At 28.5% G+C, this 13,393-nt stretch overlaps 1 protein-coding gene across 1 annotated transcript; it reads right to left on the bottom strand.

The window, feature by feature from the left end:
• Positions 1–4,686: 4,686 nt before the first annotated feature.
• On the bottom strand, positions 4,687–8,753 carry LOC124842281 (uncharacterized). Its single transcript, XM_047318734.2, has 7 exons — positions 8,433–8,753; positions 7,266–7,634; positions 6,792–6,868; positions 6,653–6,689; positions 6,360–6,519; positions 6,126–6,267; positions 4,687–5,115 (listed from the first exon to the last, which is right to left on the bottom strand). The coding sequence occupies exons 2-7, from the start codon at positions 7,594–7,596 to the stop codon at positions 4,807–4,809; spliced, it is 1,056 nt and encodes a 351-aa protein (XP_047174690.2). The 5' UTR covers positions 7,597–7,634; positions 8,433–8,753; the 3' UTR covers positions 4,687–4,806.
• Positions 8,754–13,393: the final 4,640 nt, after the last annotated feature.

Here is a 13,393-nt window from a genome sequence, read left to right as displayed (position 1 = left end):
TATACCCATGATGAGTGTATATAACTGACTTTGTAAATCATATTGTCTTTTGTATCGTTTAAATAATGTAAGAATAGGTTGGTTCAATGGAAGTTGTATCTGTCATTACTCAATATTTAACATTCATATCTGGAACCTATTTGTAAGAAATAATTGAAGACAGATAAAACTAATTGATTAGACGTAAGTGAATGTAAATTTCATTTTTTTAAACATATGTAATAAAATTTATTGAACTGAAAATCACATTTTATAAAATTGAATTAGGTCGTATGATTTCTAATTGATTGATAATATGAAAAATGTTGTAAAAAATAACAAAATAAAAAAATATAACAACAACCAATAAAAATATTTGAAAAGAATATAAAATAAATCTAAAATAATTTTAGAAGATTTAAAAAAATAAATAATAAAACTAATAAGAAAAAAAGAATGAGAGAAGATGGATTTTGATATGTTTTAGAATAGAGGAATAACTCTCTGTTTATAAAACTAGAGAAAAATCAATTAAATAAAAAAATAAGAATCAATAAATGATTTAACTAAAATGAACTGAGGTGGCCAATTTAAGTTTCACAGTTAACATTCTAAACCAAACATTACCAACATTACCTTTTCCAATAATATAATACTTATAACATTGATATATTATAACAATGAAAAACGTCACAAAAGTGTATTTTGAGAAAAGTAACATGAACCAAATAGATCGACTATAGTTTATAAAATACAGATCATGTAGATAATTTTATAACATTATATTATAACCCTTCATCTTCACCGGTTCCCGTTACAAAATTGTCCGGTTCTCCACCAAAATGTCAGGATCTTTGTTTTTCTCTGGTTCCTAGGCTTGGATCTTGACATTTTCAGGATCTGAATCCCTATTTAATTGCTTGAAATGTTTTTTTGTATTTATTCTATAAAGTAATGTTCTACCACAGTAGGGTTTACTAATATAGTATGCACCCTTGTGTTAGGTTTTATAGAATATAAACTCTGGAAGCTTTTGACCCAATTAATGGTAGCTAGGTGAGAAGATGAAAGTGGTCACGAGGAGCCTGGTCGGATTTGAAAGTATATGATAGGAAGGGTTTAGAAAGATAAGGTCCCAAAAATGGCTAGAGAATTCCTTGCAATGTTTCATGGTGGTGCTCAAGAGGAAGTAATTTGGTATAACTCAGGGACCTTAGTTTTGTTGGGAATCGTTTTTCTGTCTCTTTTGCTTATATCAATGATCATATTTTCCTGTGGGCTTGACGAGAACGATCCATATCCACGAAGAGCACCACCACCAGTTCATCGTTCAAGTAGATATAGCAGCCGTTATGGTGGTAGTGTTACGCATCCAAGAAAACCAGATCGTCGTTTAAGCGGACTCGGTGGTGACGGTGGCGGTGGTGGTGACGGAGGCGGCGGTTAGATAAAATGTTTTAAGCCAAGAGATTTAATTTTAATATCACATTTTCATTCACAACTTCAACATTTTGAGACTCTCTTGATTATGTCTCCATTGCAACAAGGTTTTGTCTTGTTAACTTACTGAACTCAAGATGACATGATCCATGGATGTATGCATATATATATATACTACTTAAATTATTCAGTTGGTTGATTTAATTCTGAGATATGCCCAAAGTTCTGTTGATGGAACTTTTTTATTTGCTTTTGTTTTTTTGGAAAATTAATTGAAATAATTCAACATTCAATACATCATTATGGTCTCGAGTACGAGTTAAATATTTGGATAAATATATTTTTTTATTTATGATGATTCATTTAGAGTTAGATTATCTTTGTGTATGATCTCACATTGAAAGAAATGCATGAACATGGTTTTTGGGATGTTAAATTTTCCGTGTTTTGGTAATTTTTTTGTCATTTAAGCATATAGAAAAATGATGTGCTATAACTATATCAATGTTTAATAGAAAAAAAATTGCATTTCCAAATCACTTGGAGGCCTTTCAAAAAAATATGTTTATGTTGGATGATTTTTTATACTCTCTTACAAAAGAAAAATAAAAAGAAAATAAAAGAAGTTGCTCTTTCTATAAATTATAATTAGTTTAGGCATAAATTAATTTTGTAAAAATTTTCTTGCATAGTTTCTTTAATTTTTTTTTTACTTTTGTTAATTTATAAAAAAGAACTCTATGTTTCATACAAGTATTTATAAAGAAATTAATTAAAATAAACTCTGCCTGGATAACTTTTAGAGAAAAATACATATAAATGTAAAATTTTAAAAGAAACTAAATTTATAACAGTTTATTAAAGTAATTTAATTGTTTACTAATACAATTCTATTTAAATTTAAACAACAATAACGGTTATACTCTTTAAAATAAACTAATAACATACTATAATAAAATGATTTAATTTTGAAAAAAATATAAACTCTAAAACAATGACCTCATTCTCATAATTATGAAGACAATTATCAAGTGATAAAAAAGAATTTGAGTTAAATGAAAGAATGAAGAGAAGGTTCACTATCATTTATCTGTCCCTACTATTTGAGTAACTCAATTTTTAATATAGAAATATATTGTAATATTTCAACTTTATAGGTAAATCTAAATATTTGAAAGGTATATAATATATTCTTCTCATTTGATAGTGTAGTTTCTCTTCTTTATTAAGATGAAAGTAATTTCTTTCTAATTTGGATCGCCTTTGTTATTCTTTCTCAAATTTGTCTTTGAATAATTTATGTATTGAAAAACTAGTGACCCTTAACTCAAGTGAATTTATTTTCATTTATTGTATTTTTACTCCGGAGAAAATAATTTCTAGAGAGAAAATAAGATTGAGAGGTGTATTTAAAAAGGAAATCTTTTATTTAATTTTTTTTCGAGCTTTATTTGATGTAAAATTATCTATTAAATTGTTGTAATTAATTTCATTTAATTATAATTAATTTTCATTGCTTATTTTCTTGGAGATTCTACGTAAACCGTAACCTAATTAATAATTATACAATTCAGTTCAAGAAAAATTCCCATTCATCATCAAAATATATGAAAAAAAACCCTTTCCAAATCCATAAATCAAAAAGTATGAAAAAACAAAACCGAAAAAAAAAACACATTTCTAATACTAATACAAATACAACAAATAAAATAAAAATAACATAAATACAAATAGAAAGAAAACATATTAACCAAAACTGAGGATAAAAGATTGGTACACACAATCAACATGAAATTTAAGATATAAAATTTGTCAAAACTCTCAAAAAAGAACTCTATAATAAAATAATACAATGAGAGATAAAGAATGAAATCGGATAAGAAGTTACATAAAAATAAAATACTATAATAAAAATCAAAATTGATTATAAGAGGATAAAGATAACTATTTTTTTTTCTCTAAACAATTATAATTTAAAAGGGTTTTAACGGATTAAATATAATTTTTAATAACAATAAAAATTAACAGACACCTATACTAATTTAATTAAATTTTATTGTGATAAAGTTATAATTAATTTAATAGAAATATATTAGTATTGAAAAACATTCTTTTAAAAAATTTTGAAACATAATTTTCTAATTAATTTAATAAAGATATATTATCTGTTTCATCTTTAAGTTGGTCTTAACTGAAAATGAGTGAACTTTGTGAATATTAAACAAGTCAAAGAGTGAATTGTGTGACAAGTTATGAAACTATGGAAAAAAAAAGAAGATAATCTTGAATGCAACATTTTAAAATTAACTAAATTATGAGTCTTCCAATAATTAAAAATTGGGATGAGGACAATGACAGCGAAGAACATAGACGACTTGAGTATGAGATAAATATTAACATATTTATTCTTATATGAAATTTTAAAAATTGAATATTATTCATATGATTAGTGTAAAAATTCTCTATCAAAATTAAGATGGTGTAAAAATTCTTCATCAAAATTACGATGGATTTATATAGCTACCAATGTTTTGATTTAGAAAAACAATCATCATGGTTATTTAAAATAGCATGGTTCGTTTTCTGTTAACAAGTTTTTCTAAATTATTTTTAAAATTAGATTTTAATTTGCCTTCTTAAAAAAAAAAATATTTTTATTGTAAACTTACACAATTTACTTGGATTCATACTTTAAAAATGTAGGTATTAGTGATGCTATCAAGTTAAACTTTGTTGGCCCTACTTTTTTTTTTCGCTTGGTAATCACTGAAACAATAAATTATCTTTTACATTTTTATTTTAGTAAACCTTAAGAGATTTTTTTAAAAGCTAATTTAAAATTTTCCATCATCATCTGGAATCTCTGTTATGGGTACACCCGTTATAAACTTTAAACAAAAATAAATATTGTCTCTTAAATTATAAATAAAGATCCTGTTAACCAGTACCACAACAGAGTTGGAAGGAATAGTTAAAAATACTGTTTAAGATATAATTAATAATTTTTTATTGTATTAATATATGTTAAAATCTGAATAATTAACTTCACTAATTAAAGTTGGTTTCACTATATTTTATGTTAAAATCTGAACTCTATTATAATTAAAAGAATATAAACTATAAATGCACTGCGGATCCTATAAATAATTAACTGGCCCTCTGGAGGTGGCTGTTCTAGGGTTTGAAGCTTCCATTGAATCTCTAGAATTCTATTGAAAATGAAATTAATGCACAACATTCTGTCTAATTCTTACGTAAAACAACATAAAAAATGAAATATCTAGAATTACTTATTTTGTTTGAGAAGGACATTGATTTGTTAAGACAAGTACTTAAAAGATCTCACCCCTATGCTCTATTTGACACAGTTAAGATCCTAATAAGTACTCAGCCCAAACGACTCCTCGCTGCATAATTTTGTAAACAAAAACTCTCAACATGAGTATCGTCTTTATGATTTTCACTACACTGTGCTTGTTGTGATGAATTTGAGGATGATGAAGTGAACAGTGAAAGAGACAGTCTCGTATTAATTTCTTCTTCACTTTCTGCATCATCTTTCTTAATTTTTCTTGAATCTTTCACCTCCAAAAAACTCATAGTCCCTTTCTTCTCATATTCATCTTTCATTTCACCTTGCTTCCTTACTTGAACCTGATTAAGGAATTCTGGCATTCCATTTTTCACATCACCAACCTAAAATTCCAAAACCAAACATTACCTTAGCTATTATATCTACTCACAAATGGAACTCCAAAATTCAACCCTCTTTTTTCTACTGAAATTTAGCTTCTTAGCTAGATGTTAAGATATCTATAAATTAAAAATAATCTTAGATGTATGTGTTAGAATGTTAGTACTAGGAAAATCAGCAGCTCTTTTATGCTTGATAAAATATAATTCAATGATAGCACATTGTAAGTATATTTAAATGACTAATATCATAATAAGACAATTTCTTTTAAATTATAAAATTAGTTATGGCGAATACACACCCCATTCCCTTGCATATTTGAATACGAAGAAGAGAGGTAAGATAAACTTACTAAATTTTTACCTTTTGTTTGAGAGGAAAAAGTTAAATGGAAGAAGTATAAGAGATTCAATGAAAAGTTCTTTTATCCCAAATTGAAATAAAAGAGAAAAATAAACACTCTTTTTTTATTTTACAATATACAAATTAAAATTAAAAATGTTTATGTTAAAAAAATTGTAGATGACAAAGTATTTTTTTGTAATACGGTTTTCTTCGTACAAATCCATCCCAAATAAACGTAAATGTATTTCATTAGTAAATGTATAATTAAAGGGAAGAAAAAAACTAAAAACTTAGATACAAATTAAGTCAAGTCAACAGTTTTTGTAAAGAAAACATTTTATCATATAATACTTTTCACACATAATAAATTAAACGTATTGACTCGTTTTCTTCTTTTTTTAAAGGTTATTAAATACGTGTTTGAATATGCCTCTCAATTAAAGAAACGATGTCAATTCTTAAAAAAAATGCAGCAGTTAAAGCTATCGTTGCCACATTCACATCTCATCAGAAGCAAAACATTGTATAAACTGGGGATTGGTGCTTAAAAAATAAGTTGTATATAGAATTGCATTGGAGAGAAACCATATATATAAGAAAATCTTTTAATTTACTTATTCTCATAATTAGGCAAATCAAATTGTGATTAAGGTAGCAGTTTTATTACCTCGGCATCAAACTTGGCGTGGCCAGTGAAGTTAGGACTGCAAGAACTACGCTGATACTGATAATTACGCAGATCTTTGTCCCACACTGAACTAGATCTTATCATCATGTGGTGACTATTGAAAAACCCTGTCGGGTGTAATCTACAGAGAGAAACACTACTGATATATCAGAATTTCATCGATATTATTATATATTATAGTTGATTTCCTCATTGACTGTTTTCTTTCTATACCTTGAAGAGTGAGCACTGATCTGATAAGGTGATTGTTCCATGAGCAGAGATGATGGAACATAATTTCTGTTATCAACCACAAAGTGTCGTGGGGCATTGAGTCTTCCATACATATCGAAAATACTGTGCCTTCCCTGCATTGCCCTATTCTGAGACAAAACTGAAATAAAACACAATGAACTGAATGATCATGCATGTAATGTAAAATCCTTGGAACCATGAAATAGGCATGGCACGTGCAACGAGCTCGATCAAAACATGATTTTACTATATTAAGGTTCTGAAAAATTTACCTTGGCCAGACTCATCAAGCTTTTTACTTCGATACATCTGAATTCCAAAAAGATAAACTAAGACGTTGCAAGAAAAATTATTTGGAAAAACTATTTCTTGCTGGAGTACAATAAAGCAGCAATTGTTGTATATTTATACCTGTAAATGGCTCTTTACATGTGCAATGCTAAGTCCTCTCACATTCATCAACTGGAGAACCAACTTGGGGGTTGCTCCTGTACAGAAAATTATCACAGAAAACGTAAGATTGTAGAATGTTTGGAAATGGATTATTTCAAAAAATCTTTCAGAAATTAAAGTAATTAAAATCCATGAGCTTGTAGAATGAAAAACAAATTTATTTGCCTAATTTCTCCATTTATTCACGTGCAATAAAGTCCATGACTAGAAGAAGTAATTAAAGTTTGTAGGCTTGAAAACTGATCATGATGAGGATTGCTCTAAATAGTTGGTGAGTTTGAATAGAAAGAGGAATTGTGCAGGTTTCTCAAGAGGGTCTGAGTAACCTTCTGTAACACAAGTAGTCAAAGTTTGAGTAAGTTTTTAAGTTCAAACACATTGTCTTCATTGTACATAGAAAAAGTGTATATGCTTGAAGTGAGTTGCACTTACTTTCTTGTCCACCAAGCCTGTCGACAGCATGCACAAAAGCTAAATGAAGATCAGGGGTCCAACGGAGTCTTGGCATTTTGGACCGAACATATTGCCTAACAGCAGTTCCACGCTCTTTCCCTTCATCACTTGAGTTATTGTTACTACTCAAATTACCCTCTTGAGATGATATCTCATTGTTACTGATGGGATCATCACTGGTGCTACCATCTCCATCATCCACAGCTTCTTCATTCAAATCGAAGAATGAACGTTTTCTTCTGAGACTTGCAGAAGAGGGTCTGCTACTTTCACTCTTTTCTTCCTCAGATATACAAATTCTCTCATCCATTTCTATTAAATTAATTTATTCTATATGCTCCTTTTCTTCTGCAGGTAGAGAGATGGTATAGAGTGAAGTCAGAAAAACAACAAAAATATAAGTTTGTCATTTGTTCAAAGTATTGCCATAACCAAGATGATATGTTGCACATGTGGGAAAAAAAAAATTAAATGTAGTTTTAATTTAATCAGTTGTGCTGATCTTGAAGACACTATACATGATGCTTTAGAAGGACTCCGTGTCTTCTTACATTTGTACCATAAATTTATTACCAGTTTTGCTTGTTCCTAGGTCTTGGAATTCCACACTAACCAATATATAACCTACAATTTGGAAAATTGTGATGACATGTATAGAAAAACGCACCACCTACAATAAATCTGAGTGAAAGTGCAGTACGTGATCTAAATAGTTTTAGTTTTAATTCTTGTGAATATTAGTTTGTTTTCTTTTTATTATTTCACACTCTAACAAAATATGGCCTACTTTTTTCATGTTTTTGTTTTCTGTTTCTAAGGGGATGAGGTAGATGTCTATACGCTCACATTTGAAGTTCCACAAAACAACATGATCAATCAGAATTCTGGAAGCAAACTAATCCTTTTTAATTTCAAGTGCTAGAGAAGGATGAGATCTACAACCAAGAAAACTCAAGACTTGAAGTCAAACAACTGGTTATTCATAAAAATTAAGCATATATATATGTATATATGTATATATATGTGTGTGTATGTATATGTATGTATTATACTAAAAGAGTAAAAAAAGTGTAGATGAGAAGACTGAGCAATTTGAATTGTTCAAAAGGTGGAAGAGAAATAGAGATAGAGTAGTTTTGAGCAAACCATTGGTGACGATGGAGCTTAAATAGCAGCTTAAAGTATTCCTTCCAAGATAACTGATGAGACCAGAGATTATTAAACAGAAGCCAAACCTAGTTTCCAAGATCCAACAAAACCAATTTTGTTGGAGACGCAGAAATCTATTTTGCAGAGGTTGATTGAAGCATATCTAGTGATGGCAGAGAAGTAAGTAGTGTTTGAGGCCTCTGGTGTTGATGGATCCAATATTGTGTAGATGAAAGGAAACCCTATATATGTCCACAGAGAGAGTGATTACTTCTGGCAAGGTTCCTTTCTGTAAGAGGTTGAGGGTGCATTATTAGCAAGTGGGACTGGTTGGAATGTAAGGAAAATTAAGCCTAAAATACCACTAGTCATCGCACATCAAATCAAATATTCTCAGAAATTAGTATATTCAATATAATAAAATATTTTACATGTAGAAGACGATGGTCGGACAAAACCATATTGTATTTTCTCTGACTAATAATATTTTTTACATTTTGATATTAAAACATTTGAGTTAGCATGTAGCTAGCCGGAGCTAACAGATATACTAGATCAAAGGCACACATATGACCCCTATTTTGTACTATTGAGAATCATGTGATTTTTTTATAACCCTTTTGTTTTTCCAATTTTTCTTTGACAGGTTGTGTCCCTTGCCTCTTTCTAGTTTCCTTCTTGCAATTAACCTATCTGTGATAATCTTTACTATTAATGTCATTAGTTGACCTCTGTTACTGAAAAATCCCCTTTATTTCTTTATTTTTATAAAAATATTCTTAATTAGGTTTGTAGCCATAGTACATATCAATTTTGAAGGCGTATATTGACCAACATTTATATCTCTGAGCTAATAACTTTTTTATTCTTGCATCTTTCACTGCATGCTGATATATTCTTTCGGCTACCAGTCTCATCACAATCGTTTTGAATACTGTTGCATATCTTATAATCAAGTTTATGATTTATGAGCAGAAAAATTAAGTATAGTATATTGATTAGTACCAAAATTCCAATAAAGAATTACTCTATATATTCATCCTATAATGCCCTATCTCCTCAAGTGTCTAACTTGACAAACAAAGATTTTTAGACTTTTCAAAGTTTTGTCTTGGTAAGCTATATCTGTTTCAACTTGGAAAAGTAAAACTCTAGCAAGCCATATATATATATATATATATATATATATATATATATATATATATATATATATATATATATATATATATATATATATATATATATATATATATATATATATATATATATATATATATATATATATATATATATATATATATTATAAACTCCAAATCCCAAAGTGTAAATAGTCAAATAAATACGATCTATAACCTCGAAAAGTAAATGTCAGTATGTCGTAAGTAATTAATTAAGGAGACATTGGCAATCATAGGGGTAAACAAAAGTGTTTGTCCTATATGTTTCTTTTATCTCGAAAACTAACTTTGAATGCTGCTTATATGTCCGAGAAGATGTATAAATATATAAATCCTTCTGCTATAAGAACCTTTTTTGGTGACGTAAATAGTCGTATATTTCATCCAAGAATCATCTAAAATTGTTTCAATATCAATTATGTAGATATGATGAAATAGTATACATTGGATGATTTCCTTTCCTTACATTCCAATCAATCATTCATCATTTATCAACTTGAAAGAGTTGATTAAATTCAATATCTCAAAACTAATTAATGGTCCCATATATTTAAAAATCTTACTCATCCTTCTTTTACCCTTCTATGAATATTTAGGAATTGTTCACCAAAATAGTAACTAAGCTTTTATCTTTGGCAGAGCTGCATAAGATCTTTCTCTCTCCCTATATATAGAGAGAGAAAGTAAAATACGTGCATGTGATTTTGAAAAGGTGAAAATTGATTTGCAGAGATATAGTTAAAAATATTGGGAAGAGGGATTAGGGTAAAAAGAGAGGCAAAGTAAAATAGAGAAGAAGATGATGCATGCATGTGGTAAATATGATATTTGATATTCCATGGCATTGTCTCATTTATGGATTGTTTTCCTTATTGTCCAAGGATTTACTTTTGTGGAGCATCTTAGAGAGAATTTAAGCCACTTGTAAGGAAATCATGAAGAGGAAATATTAATTTAAATTGTTGGAGGTGAGAGTGTAGGTCCCAATGAGGAATCATTTTCAAGGATTAGGTTTTGGGTAGAAGACACCCAATTTTGACCAGAGATTAGTATGAAGAGAGTTTTACGTGTGTTGGAGGACACAGAGATGAATGAAGACAAATATTCGAAGGATTAAAGAAAGCGATTGGATTGGAAAGGGCATACGCAGGAGAGAAGAAATGGGTTCTCGTGCGGATTCAAATGGAAAAATGGGAGAATTCTCGTAGCTCTACGTTCCGGCTTATTCAAAACTTTCTTCTTTGTCATTTTCTCTGCATGGGAGTTGACATGTTGCTTATTTTAGGAACACTTGCAGAGAAGCAAAGAATCTTTCTCAGAATTACACCTTTTATTATATCATCAACATCTTTTGCCCATTACCAAAAGCTCTACTTCACCTAATTTAATTATTTATTTTCTGCATATAATTCATTCAATTTGCTACGTCTATTTCAGTCCCTTTATACACATACATTTTATATTTCCAATTAGTAGTGAAGTCATTTTCTTTCCCATGTCTACTATAGTGTTTTTTCCGTTTTACATTTTTGTTTCTGATTGCTACTGTATTGTGGATTCTTATCGAAAACGGAAGTAGATGAGGTTATCCCTAACATTGAAATAAAATTGATTTCCATTTCTTCTAACAATAACTATATCTATATATGTCTCATCAATTTCAATTAATATTTTTATTTCTTTTCTACTTTATCACATGAGTTTTTTCTTTTATTAGAAAAAAAATAATCCCATATGGATCAAAGTAAGCTAATTCAGTTTTCTATGAATGTAAGTTGTTATATATATATATATATATATATATATATATATATATATATATATATATTCTCATCTTTATAAATGATTAGGTAATATAATATTCAAAAATGTTAAAGTGAGTTAAAATCGAGTCAATTCAATTTCGTTCATTCTTTCCTGGGTTTGAAGTTTTAAAATCCAACTCAACTCACCAGAGTTAATAAATTAGGAATGTTCATTCACTTACATATGTTTTATTCTTCAAATTTGTTTTATAAATTTATAGCACAACTCGACCCATTTATTTATATCAAATATTATTATAAAATAGTAATAAAATAAAAATGTCAACCTAATTGGAAAAACAAATAAATTAATCATTTAAACTATTCAACATTATCAAACAACATTCTGGTATCTAAAAAATCAAACTATTAACATATATATTATAAGTAGTGAATAATTACAATAAGAAAAATGATGAAAAATAATAAAAAATATTAAGAATTGTTGGTGGTGAGTTATGCATCAATCCACCTCCAACTTGACTCGAATCGGTTTAGTCCATCATCTATATGCATTGAGAACCTAACTCATGTTGCAAAAATTTATATTTGTAAAAATCTCAATTCAACAAAAAAATATCAATCTACAAAACTCTTGTCAAACAAAAATCCTAATCCAAAAAAATTAGAGCTACCAAAAATCTCAATCAAGACAACGAGAGTCACCTTCGCCGTTGAGTCTTTGCAAAAAAATACAAACTCAACAAAAAACACAAAAAAATAAATCAAATTGGGAAGAAAGAAAATACATTCACTACTCACTCGAAATTAAGAAATGGAAACGTCTCGAGTTGGATGACATTGAGTGAAGGTGCTCAAGAACAAATAAGGAAGAAAAAAGGAAAAATGAGTGACAAACGAGAGAGGAAAACAACTTCTACATGGATGAAATGTTTGACATAAGTGTGATCTTTTATAGAAAATAACCCTAAGTAGATATTTAGGTTTCGATTATTCATAATATCCGCTACCCGTTATCTATAAATAATAAATATTTATGAATAGTAACTATCCGTCATAAATTTTATTCACGAGTATAGATTTTTTTTGTTATTTCTAATCACATTAAAAGATAGAAGAGCACGAAAGAAGAAAAGGAATTGATTAAAAACTAGAAACGTGTCATATACTAAAGAGAAGGAAATAAAAAGGAGAAAAATAAATCCTAACTAAACAGAAAGTAAACTGTAAAAACAAAAATAAAAATAGAAAACCATAACTAAGATACGTTCCTATCGTTATATGCTATTCAAAACTTATGTTTGGACTCATTGATTGATTGGACTTGAATCTTCACAACAAGAGAGATTTTATTGACTTAACCTTTTATCAACATGCTTCTATTGAGAGAGGTTTTATTGAAATATATAACATATATTAATTAGTGATATAACTATTGTATATAAATAAAAGAAAATCAAGTTAAGCTACTTTTTGGAGTAGATCAACTTCAACCTAACTCAAATTTAATTTTCAACATGAGAATATATTGGAGCTCTCGCATTAACTTAGGGATAGAATAAAAAAATAGTGTATATACACACATATATGGGGACAACCCTAATCTTATGGAGACAATATTTTTGGGTTGAAACGTACCCAAAACTAAAATTCTAATGTTTAGTCTTGCGAATTTCATACACATGTATTTCTTTTATTGACCCGTGATATGACAAAAATAATGTACTTGAGTAGGGAAAATTCTCACATCATGAGTTAGATTTTAGGGTAAGGTACACTAAAGTTTCATGTTTAAAATATATCAAAATCTATTAGATCACTCGTCGTTGAGTTGTTATAGAATCACTTGTAGATGCTCGACCCATTAGACTTCACACTCTTCAACGTGAAAAATGATCTTTTGTAGATTCTATATTATTGGTACTATGACTAAAATAATGCATATAAATGAAGATAAACTCTTATCTTATAACCAGATAAAGGAAACTCAGAGTTAAATTATAAACATCAGATA

The sequence above is a fragment of the Vigna umbellata genome, chromosome 6, assembly GCF_029865625.1.
Source record: "Vigna umbellata cultivar VRB3 chromosome 6, Vumbellata_1.0, whole genome shotgun sequence".
NCBI lineage: Eukaryota > Viridiplantae > Streptophyta > Magnoliopsida > Fabales > Fabaceae > Vigna > Vigna umbellata.
Note: the sequence above shows the minus strand (reverse complement) of the source record. Positions and strands in the feature narration are given on the sequence as shown.